Source organism: Lagopus muta, chromosome 2 (assembly GCF_023343835.1).
Source record: "Lagopus muta isolate bLagMut1 chromosome 2, bLagMut1 primary, whole genome shotgun sequence".
Lineage (NCBI taxonomy): Eukaryota > Metazoa > Chordata > Aves > Galliformes > Phasianidae > Lagopus > Lagopus muta.
The window spans coordinates 3,363,039-3,384,909 of record NC_064434.1 but is presented as its reverse complement, the minus strand read 5'-3'; the positions used below and the strand labels follow the sequence as shown (position 1 = coordinate 3,384,909).

The 21,871-nt window shown below is 44.7% G+C and overlaps 1 protein-coding gene across 1 annotated transcript in view; it reads left to right on the top strand.

Annotated features, from left to right (window-relative positions):
- Positions 1 to 6,438: 6,438 nt before the first annotated feature.
- Positions 6,439 to 21,871, top strand: part of PKHD1 (PKHD1 ciliary IPT domain containing fibrocystin/polyductin) — a 246,991-nt gene continuing 231,558 nt past the window's right edge. The window contains exons 1-10 of the mRNA XM_048935320.1: positions 6,439 to 6,524; positions 7,749 to 7,826; positions 8,456 to 8,600; positions 9,802 to 9,901; positions 13,025 to 13,082; positions 14,345 to 14,423; positions 17,833 to 17,907; positions 20,051 to 20,115; positions 20,951 to 20,990; positions 21,315 to 21,385. Of these exons, the coding sequence (XP_048791277.1) occupies positions 6,485 to 6,524; positions 7,749 to 7,826; positions 8,456 to 8,600; positions 9,802 to 9,901; positions 13,025 to 13,082; positions 14,345 to 14,423; positions 17,833 to 17,907; positions 20,051 to 20,115; positions 20,951 to 20,990; positions 21,315 to 21,385 (751 nt within the window). The 5' untranslated portion in view covers positions 6,439 to 6,484. The remainder of the gene's footprint in view (positions 6,525 to 7,748; positions 7,827 to 8,455; positions 8,601 to 9,801; positions 9,902 to 13,024; positions 13,083 to 14,344; positions 14,424 to 17,832; positions 17,908 to 20,050; positions 20,116 to 20,950; positions 20,991 to 21,314; positions 21,386 to 21,871) is intronic.

The following is a 21,871-nucleotide window of genomic DNA, read 5'->3' as shown; positions in this document are numbered from 1 at the left end:
CTCCCACATCCCCAAGCTCCATGATCTGCTGGAGGCGGCTGGGAGACGCGCATCCCCTCCACAACCCATGGGACCAGACCGAACCTTGAAACTGAAGAAGCCTCCAACCTGTCATACAGGCAGCTGCGTCGGCAATAAATTCAGTATTTAACGCCGTTGGCCGACTGTTTAAAATGCACCAAGAGTAACCACGGGAACAACTCCAACAGGATTTCACCATGATGAAAAGTGACCCCGTAAAGACATGCAGAAAGGCTCTTGGAAGCACCTCCTCTCAAAAGAAAGAGTAAAGTCTGTTTCCAGTTGGCTAAGATGATGGCCAGGCTCAGTTACAGGCTGTAAGTGTGAATGCGTTGGCTTTGTCCAACTGCAGGAAGGAAAGGAAAGATGGATACACTTTAGATCCAGGATAATAATAAAAAAAAAAGAGTGTTTTTCTCTTGAAATATTTGGAAAATACATTGATGTTATCTGAACATACAGCTGTAGGAGTAGTGGTAAGTAAATGTTTTAAAAATGGAAAAAAATTAGAAGAAGTGCCAGGTAAGACTTTTGGGAATCAACTGAGTGAAAAGGAGCAGGAATAAAGGGAAAGTCAAGGGCACTGGATTCATCCAATAAATAAAAATGCTACTTTTTGCTTTTTGTCTACTCAGCTGAGTTTTAATCCCCACTTCCTATTTTTTTTAATTTTTTTTTTATCCTTGGCATTTCAGTTTATGCAGTGTTCATGTTAAGATTCTATGCTTTCCTTGCCTCATCTTCATGGCAGGCAAAAGAGAAGCTCAGCTGGTAGACATGATCAACCCTTCACAAGGGTAGATTCAACTCTTTACAAGGGTAGATAATAGCAGGACAAGGGGAAATGGTTTTAAGCTCAAGGAGGGAATATTTAGGCTGGATGTCAGGGGGAAGTTCTTTGCTATGAGAGTGGTGAGGTGCTGGAACAGCTGCCCAGAGAGGCTGTGGATGCCCCGTCCATCCCTGGAGGTGTTCAAGGCCAGGTTGGATGGGGCCCTGGGCAGCCTGGGCTGCTCTGAAATGTGGAGGTTGGTGGCCCTGCATGTGGTGGGGGATTGGAGCTTCATGATCGCTGATGCCCCTTCCAACCCGGGCCATTCTGTGTCCCTGCTTATAGCAAGGGGTTGGAACTAGATGACCTTGCAGGTCCCTTCCAATGCAAACCATTCTATGATCCTACAATTTTGTGACGGCCTTGTGCCTCAGATGTTGGAGTGGAAGTAAGAAGAGGCCAAGCCTCCTGGCCTGCCAGGATCTGTTTCCTCTCCTGGTTTGGGAAATGCTTACAGAATATATGCACTGGCTTTTTCATGCTCATGTTTCCATGCTTGGGTGCATAATGAGGGGTTGAACACAACAAATCCTCTGAGCTCAAACTCTTCTGAAATCCCTCTGCTCGCCCCTTACTGACTATTTAGGAGGAAGTTTTTCCCCCAGAGGCAGTGGAACAGGTTGCCCAAGGAGGCTGTGGATGCCCCATCCCTGCAGGCATTCAAGGCCAGGCTGGATGTGGCTCTGGGCAGCCTGGGCTGCTGGTTGGTGACCTGCACACAGCAGGGGGTTGGGACTGGATGAGCATTGTGGGCCTTTGCAACCCAGGCCATTCTGTGATTCTATGATTCTGTGATTCTCTTCTTGCCCTAAGAAACATCCAGATATGAATGATTAGTGATTTAATCACAACCACAGGATCACAGAATGGTAGAATATCCCAAGGTGGAAGGGACCCATGAAGATCACTGAGTCCAGCTCTTTCCCATGGGCAGTGTCACTCTGTTGGACACTGCAGGCCAGGAGGAGGAAGGCTGGGCTTCAGAGAAGGAAATTCAATCTGATCAGGATATCTAATCCTCCAGGCTCCTTTGGAAATCCCAGCTCAGCACCTTGCCTGCTGGTGCCTAACAAGCCTCTCAAGAAAAAAGACAGCAAACCACCAGGTTTTAATGATAATCAGCCTGGCTTCTTAGCACCTTCTCTTGTGACCTTGGTTGCTAGGAGGTTTGCATCAATACACAAAAAGGGAAGTATTAATAGAAAGAAAGAGCAGCTGATGGGAGCTCTGCATAGTGTAGGGGCTGCCCTTGGGGGCATGCCAGCTTGCAAAGTCTTCCAGTCTGCACCTGCAGCCTTGCAGACCCCATTTGCTGCTCATGCAGCCACGTCCTTGTCATTGGAAAATCTGGGAAGAAAACTCTCAAATTCCAATGAGGTGTTAGAATCCATGTTAATAAATTGAAAAATAGCCTCAAAATCTGTTTGACTGCACCTGTACTGCTCACTGGGAGCATTCTGGAAATGGTTTGGGCTAAAGAGAGCTACTCTGGGTCAAAACCAAGGAAGGGACGATGAATGAGATGTATGATCCATAGAGGTGCAGTGCCTAAGCTCTTATGCTCTTCTTTAACTTCTAGATGTAGCCACAGATCTGAGGAACAGATGGTTTTGAAATCTTCAGAGGCTTTGCAAGCATCAGATCCTCAGCCTTTGTAGATGTTCCAATCTGATTTTGGCAGCAGTTGGCTGGGTATGCATCTTCTCTTGGGTCCACAAACTTTGCAGGTTGTCTTGGGAGATGGCAAAGGCAGGGGGGAAGGGCAGGAAGAAGACACAAGTAAAAAGCCAATCTGGAAAGAAGAAATCTCTTCTTTGAGACCTTCTGGACTCAAGCCCTAAGTTCCAGTGGTCTCATGGTGTTTTTCCCCACTGGGACAGCTTGCATAGGAAAGGGCTGACTATCAACAGCCATGCCCAAGAGAAACATGGCACTGCTGGTTTAAGCACCAGCCCAACTTGGCTTGCTTTCCTCTCTTTATGAGGATGGTAAGCACAGGTGAGGAGCAGGCAAGACACACTTGTGCCCTCACTGTGGGGTGTTGCATGTACCAGTATGGCTGGGTAGGAACAAGGAGCTCCTGAACGGCTGCAGACAAAACCACTGAACCTCCCCTTATCCCACATTATCCCCCCTCAGCTGTTCTGCTGGGGATGCCATGTGCTGCTCAACAACTGCCGTCATGCAAAGGCTGAGGGAGCACAGGAGGAGCCCCGCCAAGCTTTTCCATCCCAGGAGTGCTGCCAATCCTGAGGAGACTCTTACAGAGCACCTGCACTGCAAAGGTCCCTTGGGCAGCATGCCACCATCCCTTTTTACACACAGGTGATGGAGATGAAGCCTAATCCAAATGAATGGTGACTTGAAGATGAACACTAGCCGAAATCATGCTGGAGTGAGTGAAGGAGCTGGGAACAGGTCCCATATCCCGTTATCCTGGGCTCTGCTTGGCCGTGGATGTCCCTCCAGCTAACAGAAGGCTTGATCAGGATCGTCTCACAACGAGCAGCCTTCAGCTGTGTTTCGGGTTCCTCAGCGGCTCCATACTTCCACCTAGCGACCGAGAGCCTTCCCCACGTCGAAGACTCATAGAACGGTTGGGTTGGAAGGCAACTCGAAGCCCTCCCACTTCCAAGTCCCGCCGTGGGCTGGGTGCCGCTCACCAGGGGAATAACTACAAACAAGCAAAAACAAAAAGTAAACACATGAGGTGTTGCTTTTTGAGCAGAAGTGATAGGACTTTTTTTTTTTTTTTTTTTTTAATGGCTGCCTGCTGAATTTGAGTGACTGCTTGTCTTGGGGCAGAGCTAGGAGAACTATCCAGGCCCTTAGGGCAGCAATTAGCTCTAATTACCTGGAGTCCTACCCACCTCTGCCCTTAGAGTCGGGAGCTCTATTTAACCGCAGCCTTGCACTCCTTTGTTGGACTGATGCTATAGGTGTACAGCTTTACTGTCCCATCTGCAGTGCTATCTTCTGGCTGGAACTAGGACTCACGTTGTGGCTCAGTTTCCAGCCCTTTCTCCTGTTGCTTCTATCTGGGCTTTCTGGGGGCATCCTGGATCTGATCTGCCCTTTTGTTTGGGGCTGTCAGTGGACCCCATTAAGAGCATCTGGCTCTGCCTGTTGCATTCAACTGATCCTCTTTTTCAGTGCTTGTTCTTTGATAGCATTTTCTTTTCCGATAATTTCCTGAAATCTATTCTTTTTTCTAGCTGTATATGCAGTGGGATTTTAGCTAATAAGTAAACTGAGTGTAGACTATTGAGCAGCTCAGGGTTATCTTTCATTGGGCTCCTGTAATCATTGGCTGTATCCACATGAAACATCAGGTCTTGATAAAAAACAAACCCCGCACCACTGGTTCCATGGCTGGGCAGAACTCCAAAATTTCCATGAAGGTTGACTGCCCATGATTTCGTGCTACTGCCTCTCTGAATCTTTTTCATTTCCCTTTGGGGATGAGGTAAGAGCATGCATACATTCTGCTATTATTTGACTGGTGTGTAGTAACTCATTAAACTGTAGCTATGCTGTTGTCTGAAGTCTTGGTGTTAGCTTCAGTGGAAACTTCCATGAAGGCACCTGTACCAATGGAAGGCTATAACAGTCTGTTGGCTTCACCAAAAACTCATTCTTCTGTCTGGGCTTCAAATGGATGGGTGTAGATGTGGGAGTAGGTGTGATGCTTGCAGCTATTCAGGAACTGATGAAGGCTGAGCTGGATCTTCCCTTCAGTCAGTGGAGACATGTGGTTCCATAACCCTTCTTTCTACTGCAGTGTGTGGATCCACAGAGGAACAGGTATCTGAGATGTGGTAGGAGGTCTGATCCCCCTTGGGCAGAATTCTAGCCAGACTGACACTGCTGGGAATGCAGTGGAAAATTTGAATTAAAGAGTGTACATGGAAAGCTCCAAGTCTGCTTGCTGGGAAAGGCACTCCCAGGCTGGGTATCAGCATATCAAGAAACCATTCAACCCATTTATGTCATGTGTGGGGGGGAAAAAGGCATTAAAGGCCTTGATTATCCTCCTGTTGGAGAAGTCGGGCATTCAAACTCATCAAATGTCTTAGTTTGGGAGAGATCTTACAGATCATCTAGTTCCAACCCCAAGGGAAGAATACTCCAGGTTATCCCCATTGTGGCTGTCAAAGACTCGCAAGCAAATGGTTAACAGCAGCAAGTAGCTTAGGTTAATCATTAAGCGTGCCCAATGGACAGCTCTGAGCTGTCTGTAATGAGTACTGCTGAGAAACGAGTCGGGTGGGTTTCAGCACAGCCCCAATTTGTTACCCAGGCAGGGACTGACAGAGCTTCCAACCAAGCATTGTGGGAGAGCCAGTATCCAAGGAAATGGGCAGTTACACTATCAGAGCCTTCTTGATTGATTCATCTGAGGAATGGAAGGACAACAACGAGGATAAGGTAGGTCATACTTACAGTCTTGATAAGGGCAATAAAAATAAGCCTAAATGATATTTTATAGGACGACTTTGAAATACCAGGTTCACACACACATCAAGGCTCTGCGCGTGACCCCTAGAAACTGAATTTCTGTTACAAGGTGCAAGAAATCAGGTTGGGTAATTGCACCATTTGTTGTGGTAAAAGCAATAGAAGCATCATTGCTAGTCCATGGTTTTACATCTCTGCATTACTCCAGTCTAATGATTCAGAGGCTTGGGTTTGAGAGGAGGATTTGATGTTGAATGCACAGATTGCTTCTGTTGGTTGGCCATTTGTACCAGGTGTGACTCTGAAATGCATGTTTTTAATTGCCACAGTTGCAGACTGTTACGGGACCATTTACCTCTTAGCTGCTATCTTTATGGTGATGGCAATGTCAATGTTTTAAGTGGTGATGGAATCAAGAAATAAACATTTCGTCTTGCTTATAGCCAGGTTTCTCCATCGGAGGGGACTCAGCTGCAGACTTGGCTTCCTGGATGTGTGCTGTGGTTGTGTTAAACCCATCTCAAATCTCTGCAGAACATATTATTTCTTCCTAAGGGAGAGAAGGATGCTTTAGAGACCGAGTAGCGTCTGCCTTTAGTGCTCAGTTTAGATTAGGAGAGAGCTTCTGAAGCAAGCCCAACAAACATGGTTTGTTTCGTGCTGTCTCAGTGGAAAAGGCTGAAAATCCTTCTGGAGAAAATTAAATGAAATTATGCACCAACGAATTCTCCAGTCATTAATAGGTGTTTGATCTTTATGACAGTGCTGGGTGCAGCAGGTACTTAGGGTGGACATTGGGTCTTCATCACAAGTTTTGTTCTATGGATGTGATTTGACTTGGTTGTGCAATAAATGTGGGCATGGCTGTTTTCTAGCTGTGTACTCTTCTACAGTATCACTGACTCTAAATCCTGTAATTGCTTTCACTAATTCCTGTTTGCACTGCTTAATCAGCCAGCATCATGAAATATGGCCCCAGCATAGAGAAGACCAACCTTGGTTGATTTTTATAGTGCTTCCTCTGTAACTCCCCATAGCCTGCCTTGTCTGCTGTAACAAACCATTGCTCCAACAGCTCTGCAACGTGATGAAGGATTAACAGATGGGATTTATTTTAACGTTACAGAAAAGTCCTGAGCTGTGATCCTGTGAAATCCCCGTCCAGGTTCCAAGATGAACCTATGGAGACCATCTTTTCTGGTGTTCTTTGCAGGTGAGGACAGAAGTGTTCTCTAACGACACTGCAGTACCGGTGTCATTGGGTTGGGCACAGCCTGATTGCAAGTGGGATGTGCAGAAGTATCTCTAAATGCTGTTGGATGTTATGGGGCAGTGACTTCAGTATGCTGGAAACGATCCACCTTTTTCAGTGGCCGTTCATGGCATTCCTCCATAGTCATAGATTTCATCTCCTAGTTTTCTACATGTCTGGGTAATTGTAGATTGTCCCTGGCTACCTCTGATGTATGTTAGTTTTCTTTTGCTTGACAATAATCATACTATTGTTTAAATGTTGAGTTTGTGATGCAAGCAAGTCCAATAGCTCTCTTTAGACAGGTGAATACAGGTGTTAGGCGAATTTACATTGACCTGATGAGATGGAACTGTTTATAGAATCGCTATGGTTGGAAAAGACCTCTGAGATCACCCCAGCTCACCAACCATGGCCCTCAGTGCCATGTGTATCCATGGTTCTTGAACACCTCCAGGGATGGTGACATGGTCAGCTATTGGTTTGCTTCCATTAGCGTCAGCAAATGAAGGCCCTCAAAAACAAACAAACAAACAAAAAAAAGCCTTAAGAATTTGATGCCTTTCTGGAAAATGTGTACAATTACTTATTTGTAACTTAATGGCATGAAGTAGGAGCTTCATCCTATGTTTCGTTCTTCATCCTGTGCTTGAGGGCTTTTCCAAGAGAGAGGTGGGCAAGCTGAGATGGAGGAGGATGTATGGTATATTATTTGAGGACAGTCTTCAGAACTGAGCAGACATTTTTCTAAGAGCTGGAGGGATGAGCATAAGGCTGATCGTGCTTGTTTCAATTCTTGAGGAGGTCAGGAGGTTCAGGCTGGCTTAGTTAACAGAGTTCTGAAGGCATCAAAACCTCAATGAGGGGAAGGAGGAGTTTTACACAGGGAGAGGCAGTTCCCTGGAGGCCAGACTGCATGGGGCCCTGGGCAGCCCTATCTGGTGGGGGGCAACCAGCCCATGGCAGTGTTGAAATAAAATGGTCTTTAAGGTCTATTCCAACCTAAGCCATTCTAAACAAGGGAAGGGGATGAGCAATCCTAATTTGGATGTCCAAAGGAAGGAAGGATTGTGGAGGCTGGAATCACAGAAGGGCAGATGCCAGATCACTGCGCCTTGTCTTGAGTTGGATATTTCCAGTCTTTGCATTAAACCTCAGCCTGACACAGCTGGGTTGTTTTTGCAGTGACCTCTGAGGGACTGCTCACAGAGCCCCAGGAGGGCAGTGTTGCTGGAGGAACGTGGATTACTGTCACTCTGGATGGTGAGTGTTCAGTTCTTGTAAACTCTTGCCAAGTATACATCGAAGTAATGGAGAAGCAGGTCTGTTCTGAGACTTGTGGTTGGAATGACAAATCTTCAGTACCAGTCACATAGCTGTGGCATCCAGAGCATGAAATCAGCCTGCAGTTATTACTTCTTAAACTATTTCTGACATTTGCTTGTTTTCAAATTGTAAGAGAAATCAGATTTCTACCTTATTTTTGGATTCCTGTAGAGATCATAGACAGTTGCAGGGGTTCGAAGGGACCTCAACAGATCATCACATCCAACCCTCTGCAAAAGCAGTGCCCTAGAGCTGGTTGCACAGGAATACATCCAGGCAAGTCTTGAGCAGAGCAGATCCACCTTACAGCACAAGAGTACTTGAGATGCTTGCTAGCAAAACCATGCGAGACATCAGCAGCTGCAAGTACCATGTGAAACTATTAATTTTACAGGTGCTTTAAGTATCTATGAGCATGATGGTTTGTTTGGTGTAGGTGGTTAAGGAGACTGAAACTGCTGGCAGCTGTCAATCTTTGCAATAGAATATATTCAAAAGCGTCTGCACCTTGTGACTGGATGTGAGTGGTGCTGTCCTCAGAGCTCTCCCCTTTGATTTTGACTCAGACTCAGCATCCCATGAGCTAGAACATCTCTCTCCAGCCAGCTGGCCCCACCTGGAGGTGTCCCTGGTGAATGCAGACCTGCCCACGTTGCCGTGTGATGTCACTCCTGTGTATTTTGACTTATCCATCATAAGATGTAGAACAAGGTATGATCCCTGGCTATAATATTGAATCTTCTGGTTTGGAGAAGACCTTTAGGAAGACCTTCAATTATCAATATGACCTATTCAGTCCCATCCCTTAGCACATGTGCTAACCCCCCTAGTGCCATGTCCACATCTCTCTTAAATACCTCAGGGTTGGGGACATCCTCCCCTCCCCTGCCCAATGTTTGATACCCTCTCCATGAATGAATTATTTCTCATATATACAATCTAAACCTCTCCTGGTGAGAACTTTGCCGTGTGTCTGGTAGAATCCTTATTGTGTTGAGTCTGCACAGGCACTGTTTCTGCCCCTGAGCACCTCCTAAGCTGTGCTGCATTTATCCATGCAATTTAATGAAGTGCTAGGCTAATTAATCATGTTGTATATGAATCAGGATGGCCTAGGTTGGAAGGGACCTCAAAGATCATCCAGCTCCAACCCCCATGCTGAGGAGAACAAACTGAAACTCAGCCTAGGCTCAGATCTTCAAAACTCTGTAGACAGAAGCACAGCACCCAAAGAAATCTGATGTCCTTGCTTGCCCAAGATCACAAAGAGAAGCTTGTGGTAAGAAGAGAAACAAATATGGCTCTAAGCAGCAGCTGGGGAATCTAAGATCCCCCTTCTCCAGCCTGTCATAACTTAAAGGATGTTGTTTGACTAGCAGACTAATAGTGCCTCGAGAGCCAGTTAGGAGCAAACCTGTTGGAGTTCTTCCATCTCTCACTGCTGTGATTTGTTTGGGGGTTAATTCTACTGAACGCTGTGCTGTGAAACCATGTTCACTAAGGATGTAGTACTAATTTACAAACCAGGCTTCTCTGTAAATCTAGGCAGCCTTGGGTTGTTTTAATATTAATGAATTAAAATTGTTCATTAGTATTAATGAATGCTAATGAGCATGTGTATGTGCTTTGCATTTACATACAATGCGAGTGTATGTTCTGCTATAGTCCTATTGCCTTCTGCACTTAAGTACAACTTTTCCCTCTGCCCTCATATTCACTTTAAAACCGTAGTTCCAGAGTCTGGGTTTGCATGCAGAGTTTGTGTTCATCACATGAATGTAGTTTGCTCTACCAAAGCTTCAGTGAAGCTGTTTAGAGTGGTGACCCAATGAAGGACCCTTTTACCTTGAAAATAACAACAACTCCATCTGTATAAAAATAATATAAATATTTTTCTTTTTCTCCTACTTAGGTCTTCACCCCAGGAGGGTTTGTACTATGTGGAGGTGAGCTTTAAAGGACGCGTGATTAACAACCTGACTGGGGTGGAGAAAGAAAACTATGCTTTCAAGGTAATCACCAAACAAAGATAGAAGTATGATAAAAGTTTCTGATACTGAAAGGAGTCAAGGTTGGTCTCACAAGGTTTGTATTAAAGTAGCATCTCTCACAGTGATTGCACGTCAGGACATGAAGCTAAGATGCTCCTTGTCTCCTTTAAAATCAGAGCATACTACATTCAGTGGTCTGGCATTGGACAGTCTATGTGACCTGAGGTCTTTCAGAAGCAAAAACCTGAGTTAACCTATCTGTGCACTTCAGCCACACAGTCAGAAAGACCATCTTGTGGGTTTGTTTTACCCTTGTCCAGAATTAGTCATGCTTTCTGTGACTCTCATGGCCTTATGGCAGGATTTGCCATTTTCAACTAAACGAGTTTGTAGGGGTGTGCATGGTCTTGCTAGCACTGTAAACATAAAAAAACAGGAAATGATACTGTGCTTCCATGGCTTCTCGAGTGTGGAGTGAGGTGGTGCACTCAGCTCTTGTGGCTGGAAGTACTCTAATCCTGTCTGAGGCCTTTTGCTGGTTGCAGTTGCTCATACTGCTGCAGAGTGGTTAATGTCATAGAATCACCAAGGTTGGAAAAGACCTACAAGATCATCCAGTCCAGTGGCCTGCCTATCACCAATAGTTCTCACTACAACAAGTCCTTCAACACAACATATAAACATTCCTTGAACACAGTATAGTCATAGAGTCATAGGCTTGGGTTGGATGGACCTCCAGATGTCCAACTTCTTGCTCAAAGGGGTTGGCCATGAGTTCACCACTGGTTTCAGAGTTTCCTCCTTTGGAGATATCCAAGACCCAACTGGATGCCTGCTTTCCTGCGTAACCTGCTGTGAGGAACCTGCATTGAGGAGGTCGGACTTAACGATCCCCAGAGATCCTATGCCTCTGGTTCTGTGATTCCTGGGGCTTTATTAAGAGCAGTTATGACATGATGCTGGGGCTTCTTGCAGAGCAGACCCCTTAGCCATGGCTGTGCACTTCAGGATGAGGCCTTGTCTGTTCAGAAGTCACGTCCCCCTTTTGCAAACTTTGAGTATCAAGCAAGAAAGCCCAGCATTTCAGTAAATTGCACATTAAAACCAAAGAGTCATTGGGGGGTTCAGCTAGCTTAGAGAGCTGATGAAAAATCACCAGGGGATGCTGTTAATGAGACACATTGCAAGCTAAATAAAACACAATGTGTCTCTTTGTTTTGAGACTGGGACCTGGGAGCTATGCGTATTAAAAATTAATTTTGCCTCTGCAGTGGATTGGAAAAGCCTGCTGCAGGCAGCAACAAGTCTGAACGGCTCACAAGACTTGTGTCAGCTTGTGGCCTTCTTTTGTGCTGGTTTTGGCTGATTTCTTTGCACTGGCTCCAACCTGTGGTATGGGCTTTGCTCCTCTGCGGTGACCATAACTGGAAGGTCTGTGGCTACTCATTAATTTTCCTTGTGGCCATAATAAGGAAATAAATATACTGGGCTCTGGTGGGGTTTGAGGAAGGTCTGAAAAAATATTTGTGGTGGTATTTTTGATTTGAGTTTGGAAATCAGTTGTTTATGCTATTTGTTTAGTGACATGGTGAGTGGGCATGGAGGTGATGGTTGGATTAGGGGCTTTCGGTGGTCTTTTCTGACCTTAATGATTCTCTGATTTATTGGGCTGACAGCAGCATCTGTAGGTACAACTAGAGAGGACTCAAGATGAAGATGGGGGAGAGAGATGTGATGAAGTTATTAATAAATGAATGATTGGGTGGATAAGGACAGGCTAAGTGCACAAGGGGAACTTTTGTTTTTTTTTTTTTCTTCCTGTAAGGTCAAAGAAATCAAGTAGTTGATGACTTAGGATCAGGATTCAGCCAGCTAATAATGTAGCTGGCCAGTTTTATGGAGGTATTTACAGCAGAGAAGCAAATGGATTTTTGCAGAATCTGAACAAGTCAGATGCCTTTATAGATCATCTGAAGCCCAAGGTACCTAAATACCTTGATGTATCTGACCTAGTGTTATTCACTTCCAGAGTGCAGAATGCTGCACAGGGGAAAAACAGCATTACTTGTGTATGTCAGGGCAGCTATCTGAGGAATAAGGCTTTGCAAGGTCTTGTTGCTTAAAGCAAGGCTGTGCCTGTAATAGTGAACAAGGTGGGCAGTGCTGGAGTCCACGTCCAGCTGCTGCTGATGGTGAGCTGATTCCATGTGAGTTATCAGCATGTGGACGGCCATGAGTACTTCTGGCCCCTTGGCAGATGAACAGTGCTCTTGCACACCGCTGTTTGAATAGGATTAGTGTTGGTGTAGGCAAAAGCTCTTAGAATCAGTTTCTTAAAAACAAGCAAAACGCTTGCAGATTTTTAGTGTAACCTGGAGGAAGAGGTCAGCAGGGCTGATTGGCTTCTTGAAGGTGCAGCCTAAGTTAGTGCTGGGTTTGGTTGTTTATGTCTCAGCTACTTCAGGATGCTGAGGACAGCCTTCTTCCACTTGCAAAGGCCTGCTGTGTCTAAGAAGATTGCTTGATAACTGCTTACTATTAGGCTTCGTTTTTGGACAATGTAGAACCCCATAATCTACTTCCTTAGTATTTCCTTTCTTTCCTTTCTTCCTTAGTATTTCCTTTCTTCCTTAGAGGACAAGGAATTCCGTCCTGTGGGCACTGTGATGTGTTATACTGTGTTAATAAGGATCAGTATAAGTATTTCCTTGGCTACACTGTTTAAGCAACTGATAAGCTCGTTAAAGCCTAGCTGAAGTTCCCCAGTACTGTGAAGCAGAAACAGCTTTGAAGAGTATGCTGCTGGTGGGAAGAATTATGCCACAATTCTAGGTGAAATGAAGGTCTGAAAGAACATGGCTTAGAAATTTTGGTAGTGTTAAACCATATCTTCTGGGACTGACTCAAAGTAGACCAGACAACTGGAGCACAAGGAGGATGCAGAAAGAGCAGCAAGCTAGGCTCTGAGCACAAAGGGGGAAGAAGTTGTTCCATTCTCGGAGCAGGATTCTGCTCTTAAGATCCAGTCCTGAAGCACGAGTCTCTGCAGTGTGGTTGCCAACTGTGTTGTGAACAGTGCGTAATCAGAGCTTGTTGGGCTGCTGTGAGAATGACTGCTGTTTAACTACAACTTTCTACTTGCAGTTTTCTGCTCTGCAGACTCCTGTGGTTTACCAAATTAGCCCGCCATCTGGCATCCCAGGTAAGGGACCTTTCTTCAGGCTGGGGACCACTTTACTTATTATTTGATGTTCCATCCCATCTTTATTATTATTATGAGAGTTCTGTCTTGCTGGATTTAACACAGGCTTCTTCAGAACGTAATGCCCAATCTCATGCTGACCAGGAAAATGGGTTTGCAGAAGGGGTCTGTTCCCATGCATACAAGAGAGATGGGTAGTGCACTTAATTGCTCATCAGTTGAAGTCCACCCTTGGTTTTAAGTGTTTTCAGGTGGAGTTCAGCTCTAGATTCGCATGCCTTGTAGTACAGTGTGTGTATGCAGGTTTCTTAGCTGGATGTTAGGCTTCCAACATGAGTAATGCCAAGTGTTCAGCACTAGCTGAGAAAAACAAAGCTATGTGAAGCTTGCGGATATGCTGCAGGACCAGAAAGACTCATTCCTTTCTGGACCCTCAGAGTGAGGATAGGGCGTATCAGATGATTTAAGCTATCCGTGCTGACAGCTGAATTAACCTGGTACCCAGCATAGTCGGTGGAGTGTTGGGAGTGATCCAACTGGCCAGATGGTGGTGTTGGGGCGAGCTGAATTGTCCTTTCTGATCACACTGACCACACGAATTAGGTCTCTGCTGCCTATGGTGGGCTCAGAAAACAGCAGACATCACAGGATCTACGTATTTATCAACAGTGTAGATAAGCAGGTTAAAATTTTGCTCTCTGAATTGATTTTGGTTTAAACTGCTTATTTGCTGTAAGTATTCCTTTGTTGTACTGTATGCTAAACTTTGATATTGTTGCTCTTACTTTAGACCCTGCTTTAAGGACTTAATTTTCAGCACGCGTTCTAGTGCATTGAGCTTTAGCTTGTCCTAAAGGTGAAGTGGCTGCTGTGCACAGCACAGTGAGAATGGACTTTGTGCACTAACACCCATGCATGTTAACAATACCCCTTTGGCTGCTTTGTGGTGTTCTGCAGCAGCATTTGGTTGATAAATGTTGAGGAAATGCCTTCAAAGTCAAATACCAGAGTTTTGCTGGGGAAAAAATAATAATAATAATAATTTTTTTTCAGTGAGAAAGGTGTGTTTTGGGCTAAGGGGAATTAACAGTCACCTTGAACTTGGGTAGAGAGTAGATATAGGTGCAGCCAAGTGGGCACCTCTCTGCATTGCTTTGCAAAGAATTTCTTCTGGAATTTCTTTTGTTCAGCTCACAAAATCTGCAAATGTAAATACCCCACTTTTAAAAGATGCCCTTCTGCTTCCATTTCCTCTTCAACAGGAAATTTAATAGAGATCTATGGGAAGACAATTGCTGGGAGATATGAGACCCTGGACTTCAATGTGGATTATATTGATGGGTAATTATATATGATCTGCTACCTGACAAAGTCCCTCTAAATTGTTTTCTTCTACTGCACTCTGCAAGAACAATAAATTGCAACCAGTTGGCCCAGAATTGCCATTTACTGCTTCTGTGCTTTATTGCAGCTCATGAGTTGGGCTCCAGCAAACTTTGTTAATCTAATTGCAACTGGTCCATTAAGCTAGTTGGTTTGTTTACTGGCAGCACAGTCAATCACAGCTCAGTGTGAATTTACTGTAATTGCATCTGGTTGCTGTAGATTTTATTTTGGCTAGCAAATTAAAATTTAACTAATTAAAATAATGTCAGAATCTTCAAGTTAAATAAATTTTCCCTTCCATTTGCATTTCTAGAAATACTGTTAGTTTGAAGGAGACGCTCTAGTGAGTCACAAGACAAAAGCAGAAGTGTCTGGGGACAGAAAGCTTTGTTTTTCCACTGCTTCAAAACCTCTCTGGTCACTTCTCTGTTTTCAAGGGAGGTTTGAATTTGTTTTCTGCTGCTTCAACAACAGAGCAAAGTGGGTAGACTTTCAAAATTTTCTTGAGAGAAAGCAGCATAAACTTGACCAGTAAATAAATGTTCACTGGAACAGGTTGCCCAAGGAGGCTGTGGATGCCCCATCCCTGCAGGCATTCAAGGCCAGGCTTGGATGTGGCTCTGGGCAGCCTGGGCTGCTGGTTGGTGACCTGCACACAGCAGTGGGTTGGAAGTGGATGAGCGCTGTGCTCCTTTTCAACCCAGGCCATTCTGTGATTCTGTGTTTTTGCAACTAGCCATTAGGTTGAATGGAAAAGTTCCTTGCTGAGCAACTCAGCTCTTTGCCACTGTAAATGCAGCCCAGAGCAGATTCCTGCCATACCTGTTGCACCCATTTATCAGCCCTCACTGGATACACGTTAGCATCCTTTTGTTTGATATTCATTACTGTTTTACCTGCCTCCAGTGGACCTGTGAAGTCTTCTATCTGTGGGAAGAAAGGCTGGTGTGCCTGTGTGCTCCACTGCTGGATTACTCATTTACAGCTCAACCTCCCCATAGCTAAAAAGGAAATGGCCTTGGAGTCTTGGCACACCAGGCAGGTTTACATCCTGGTTTCACATGAATACTTTGCCCATTTTTGGTCTGTGTATCCAAGTATGTTCCAGGTGGAGACTTGCACTTGACCGGAGCCATCTGCCACTCAGTAACACATATTCAGATGGAGGGAAAAAAACCTTTTTTTTTTTTTTTTGTGATGTTCTAAAAGCATCACTTTTGTCTTTTCAGGCTTTATATAGCATACAGTGGACCAGTGATGAATGAATCATTTTTGCAGCAGTGATTATTTTTCTGTTCATCCTTAGTAGCATTGCAGATGGAAACTATACGCTCATAAGAAAGAGGCAGGAATGTGTTTACTGGTGCAATATAGCACTTGAACAAGGCTTGCTTTTGTAACTAGGATGGTGAGGAGTGGACCTCTTTGCTTTCTGAACTCCTTGAAACATAGAGGTAAAAGGAGCCATCTGCAGCTGGAGCCACTCCTAGTCATGGATTTGGTCAACTGTTTGAGGGCACAGTCAACCTGACGTGTAACCTTTCTGGAGCTAACAAATCTTAAACTTCTAGTCATTTGATGAGGATTTGCACTGGTAGGGAGCCTCTTGATGGTGAGGTACAAGGTGTCTTTGCATAAGGGTAACCCCAAGAGTGTTCCTACTCAAGGGGAGATCCTTTCATGCAGTTGGCTGCCATACAGGAGAGCTCAAGGGGCTCTTGGGCTGCTTAGTACTGATAGGGTAAGATGGTTGACTCGTAGTGTTTGATATATGCTGACCACATATCTGCCATCAGTTCTTTCACCCTGTAGTTTAAGGCAGGTCTGTGGTCACTGCAGGTCTTGGCAAGACCTTCAGTGTTATCAGTACTGTGTTCACTCTCTGCCTGAGCAAGGCCTGGGGCATAACAGCCAGGCTGAGGGAGGAAAATGAAGGGGAGCACGCTGTCACAGGTGCGGATCCTAGCAAAGTGAAAACCTCACGAGAGGTTTTCAATTACTTATTTGCCTTAATTGCTTGTTGACTCTTCAAGAAACATTACCATCTTTTGCTTGTTATTACTAATTACTGTGAATTTATGCCTCCTCGTTAGTGGAAGTTTTTTCCCCTATTAGGTGGGGATACGTGAATTTCATGTTAGGAATTTGACTGTTTTGAAGTCATCTGTCTTTATAATATTTTCTGTTGATGAAATAAAGAAGTGACTGGGTTCCATCTTGAAGCACTGTGGCTGTACCAGCCCAGTGCTGTATTGTGCTGCCTGGTGCTTCTGGAAGGTAAGGGTCTATCTGGGACCCAAACTGTCAGTGCTTTGTGTTGCCCAAGGTTAGCATTGGTGTCTTGAAGGTGGGTTTTATCATGATCCTTATGAGCATGCAGTATTTAGTGTGCTTTACAGGGCAAAGTGTGTGTGTGTATATATATGTGTGTGTGTGTATATATATATATATGGAATATATATGAAGGCAGCTCTGAAAGTAATGCCTCCTATTTTATCATGTTGGTCTATGACGTCAGAGGCAGATGTTGCTGGTATGGCAGTAGAGTTTGAACCTTCCTACCAATATCTCACTGCATTTTATTGCTGTGTGACAGACAGCAGCAGAGGGACAATCTGACAGAATAGCATCTGACATGGAAGTACATATGAAGTAAAGGTGTTTCACTGAATTCCTCCATGCAGAAAAAATTGCACCCACTGAGACTCATTGATGCTTGCTAAATGTTTATGGACCTGTGGGTGTGAGCACAGTGAGGGGTGGGTGTTGTGGTTCAGCAATGGAAACAACAACACTGGGTCACCTCTGCTGGTGCAGATTTTTGTGGGCATGGAATGCAGGCTCTTGTTCATCTCTACTGAAAATAAATGGGTAATGCTAGCAATTGTTTTCAAATTAGCATTTTGTAGCTGAGAATTGGCTCTGTCAAAGTGTTATTGTGTTCTTTGTAGCTGTGATAGTTTCCACAGAAATAAATAGGAGGCATTGCTTTTGGAGCAATCTACATATGCGCAAATAATATATACACACAACCAAACAATCTGGGCTCATCCTGTTTTCTAGGTTAATAAAGGCTAGATACAAGTGAGGGAGAATTCCTGACCCTTTTGAAAATACTGGTTGCTGATTTTAACAGAATCACAGTTTCATAGAATCACAGAATTGCTCAGGTTGGAAAAAACCTTAAAGATCAACTGCAACCTAACCATGCTACCCTAACTACCCTAACTCTAACAACCCTCTGCTAAATCGTGTCCCTGAGCACCGTATCCAAGTGGTTTTTAGGCACATCCAGGAATGGTGACTCAGTCACCTCCCTGGGGAAGCTGTCTTATGTCTCATCTTTCTTTCTTGTTTTCCCTAGACCAGCTGTCCTTGTGGCAGAAGGAGATGGATGGACCAGCCTCTGCTCTTTTGCTGACGGGCAAGCAGGAAACATGTCAGTTGTTGACCTACTTTGGGTTTGTGTTGGTGTAAGGCCTCAGCACGTCTTGTGCATCAAGATTTTCTTGGCTTTTCAGTGAACTCCTCAGTTTTGGCATAATGTGAAGGACTGTGGGAAGCTGACCAGTCAGATAGAGTGGGTGAGGGCTGCTGGCTCGCTGTAGTTGCAACCCTCTGGTTATGACCATCCAACCAATTCTTTATTCTTCAAACAGTCCAGACTTCAAATTCTTATCTCTCCAATTTAGAGATAAGAACGTAGTGCAGGATCATGTCAAAGGCCTTGTGCAAGTCCAGATAAACAACAACACTTGCCTCCCCTTTGTCCATCAATGCCACCATTCCATCACAAAAAGCCCCTAGACTGGTCAGGCACGACCTTCCCTTGGTGAAGCCATGCTGGCTGTCTCAGATCACCTGCTCATCCCTCATATACAACATAATGTGTTCCAGGAGGATCTGCTCCATGATCTTCCCAGGCACGGATACGAGGCTCACTGGCCTGTAGCTCCTCAGGACTTCCTTTCTCCCTTTCTTATAAATAGGAGTGATGCTTCCCTTTTTCCAGTCAGTGTGGACTTTGCCTGACAGCTTTGACTTTTCAAATATGATGGAGAGTGGCTTGGCAACCACATCTGCCAGGAAAAGGGCTGAGGAAAAGGCAAATGCTGTTCTGCTTACCCTCTGCACTCCTGAAGGACAACACTGAGTGCAAAGCTCACAGTCACAGGATGGTATTTCTATGCTGCTGTGGTGAGAATGTGACACAGCAAACACAGCTCAGCCCATATTTTTCTGGTGTGCTTCTCTTAGTGTCTGTGAGCTTTGGAAAAGCAATGTTGTTGCTACGAGGATATGAGGAAAAAGCCAGTGAAATCAGTGCCAGAGCTTCTCAGTGAGCCCTCTTATTGGGTTGTAAAATTCCTCCTGCCTCCCAGGAGGGGAACTTAAATGCAAATTGTTCTGTTGATGATGGAACTTGTTGTTCCATGACTCCCAAAGCTTGATATAGCACCAGCATAGCTTGCTTAATTGCTACTCATTCCTACTTGCAGACTAGGGGCATGCAGAGCAATTAAGAGAGGCATCAGAAAGTGCTGTCTTTTCTGGGAGCTTTTGCCTGAAAAAAAAGCCCATAGTCTATTCTACTGGTACAGTTGAGTTTTAAGAGTGGGAGGAGGTGTGCAATATCTCTGGAAATACTCATTTATTGCCTATCCCCAGTGCAGACTGTGTTTTAAAGTTAGGTCCTCAGTTGTACAAATCAGAAGTTTGGTGCTGATCTAGGTCTGGTCCTCCGACTCTTCCACTGTCTAGAAATGGGCAGTGTGGTCACTTTACAAATCCTTGCAAACCAGGCTTGGAATAGGGTTTGGTTACCAAAATCCCATTGATTTGCTTGGAAGTTGGGCTTTCAAATGCTTTTGAGGATCCAGCTCTTAGTGCAGCAAGGGAGGTGCTGGTTGGACCTTGGATATCAGGAAGAGTTTCCCTGCCCATAGGAGAGCAGTTCTGTGAGCAGCCTGCATGCATTCTCTGCAGCTCAGTGCCAACTGTGCTGCCTGCATTCCCCAAGCAGGAAATCCTTTCTGTTGCTGATAAGGAATGGGTTTAAAATGTGAAAACCACAGATGTAGCCAACTTGTTCTGTATGCGGTTGGACGAATTATAGTTTAAATTTGTACAGATCAAGTCATTGTATCATTGATGTCCTCCTGACCTCCCCGAGCTGTTTTCCTATATTTGATGCTGTTTCTCATCTTGCTAGCAATCTCTGATCTCCTGCTCAGACATCAGCTCCCTCTGTCCTATGTAGGTCCTCTCCTTCCAGAGGCATGGGTTTAAATTGCCCTTCTCAAGTTTAAGAAGCCAAGGCTTTCTGCTCTAGCTCATATTTAAAATGGGATTTCTGCAAGTCACTAGTGGGGTCACCTTATCAAAGCAAGGATAAAAGGGGCAAATTGGAGTGATGGGATGCATCGACCTAAGCTGCCAATGGTCTCTTCTCCCTTGTTTCTAAAGGGAAGTGAGCATAACTAACCCAGATGTGAAAGCTTGCATTTTTCATTAGATGCTTCTCATTGTGGTTTGATTTGTTTTGTCCCCAAGGCTCATCAAAGCCCTTTGTTTCTCCACAGCTATTCCATTCACACAAAAGAAGGACTGGGAACCATGCAGTGCCGGGTGGAAGGGAACCACATAGGTTGGTGAAAGTGTTGGGGTGTGTGGGAGAGATCATAATTCTGCTACTCCTGCAGCTCTAGGGGAGCCATTATTTTTTCCTTTGTTATTTATTTCATCTTGTATGATGGGCTTAAGAGGTAATGGGGGTCTTGAAGGAGATTCTCACCTTCCTGGCATGGCAAGTGAGGTCGGATAGGATCCACAGGATCTGAAAGGATTTTTTGCCCTGATGTTCAGCTTGCAGATTCAGATACGTAAGAGCAGATCCACACAATATAGTATAATCTAAGTCTGGAAGCTTCCTACTTTGGTGTTCAATTCAGTTGAAATGTAATTGAATGTTGCCTCCAATCACTCCACTGGAAGAGAAGGATCTCCTGTAGGTCCTGTGCCACATATGTCAATGCTGAGCAATTTCTCCAATACTCCCAGGGAATTTAGGGTGGTTCTTGAAACCTGTATACAAGCCACTGAATTCAGCCCCAGTTACGTGTAGGAATAGGAATTTAGATGTCTTGAGTTGTGAGTTGAATCCTACTCCTGGAGCTTTCCTGAGGTGATGCAGCAGTAATGGATGTGCACCACATAAAGGCTTGCAGACTGTTTCAAGGGATTATTGGGTTTATTTTTATTTTTTTGCTTCCATGATTTTTTGGACTCTTGTGGTGCACACTGAGGAATTTCTTTCTTAAATTGCAAGCAGGTCAGCTGAAATCAACACAACTGTACTGTTATAAGAAAAGCATAAGGAAGAGAAAGAGGGCAGGATGTCTGGACAAGGTTTGGTAGGACGTGCTCTTACTAAAGCTCTCCATGTTTTTGTCATAAAAGCATGTTTCCTTTCTCTCCCCTAGGGTCCCACAATGTCAGCTTCTCAGTGTTTAACAAAGGAAAGTGAGTAAAAGATCCTTTTTTTTCTTTTTTTTCCCCTATAGTTTCATACGGGAGCACAGCTACATTTCTGAGTCCAGGATGAGTGTGTGAAATTTAATCAAAACTTGTGTTTCATTACTTAGACGTGAGGTTTTGCTGGTTTGAGAAGATGACCATCAGATTAGGAATGAAAAGGGAGTGTGTTCCTCCCCCAAGGCATCTCTGTGTGCCCAAAAGAGACATAATCCAAGTCCAACTGAAAATAAAAGTGTCCAACCTTGCCAAAGGGAGGTCTGCACTAACTGAAAGGGCCGGGGATCTCTAACACAGCTCTCTCTCTTGCAGGTCAGTGATAGACAAAGATGCTTGGCTCATCAGTGCCAAGCAGGAGCTTTTCTTGTACCAAACGCATTCAGGTATTGCACTGACCCACCCCACTGCTTGCACTGTGCCATGGCAGTGCCACTGTTGTCTAAGGAAGGCACCTGGTTGTTGCTCTTACCAATGTGACCTCATTTTAACATGTAGTTCTACTGGTGTGGTAAGTTTGGTGGTGGGCTGACTACACAAAGCTGCAGGCCAAGAATTTCAGCTATCCCAGCTTTATATGCTGAGGTTGGGTGTGCTGCCATGGGCTGTGTTCTTAATCTCCAGTGAGTTTGTGGTCCTCTTAAGGATGTCTTTGAACACTCTTTCGGACAGCCTAATCTGAGAGTCAGCCAGGGTTTGGAATGGAGCTGCTGTCGTTATTCCTTGTATTGTCAGAGCATCAGCAGACTTAGAGTGTTGGATCCAAAGGGACTTTATATCACCTTCCCCCTTATGTCATACTGTTTGGTAAGAATGCAGTGCTGGCCATAAAACCTAGAATGTAGGCCTTTGGATAGGCTAGTTCACTTCAC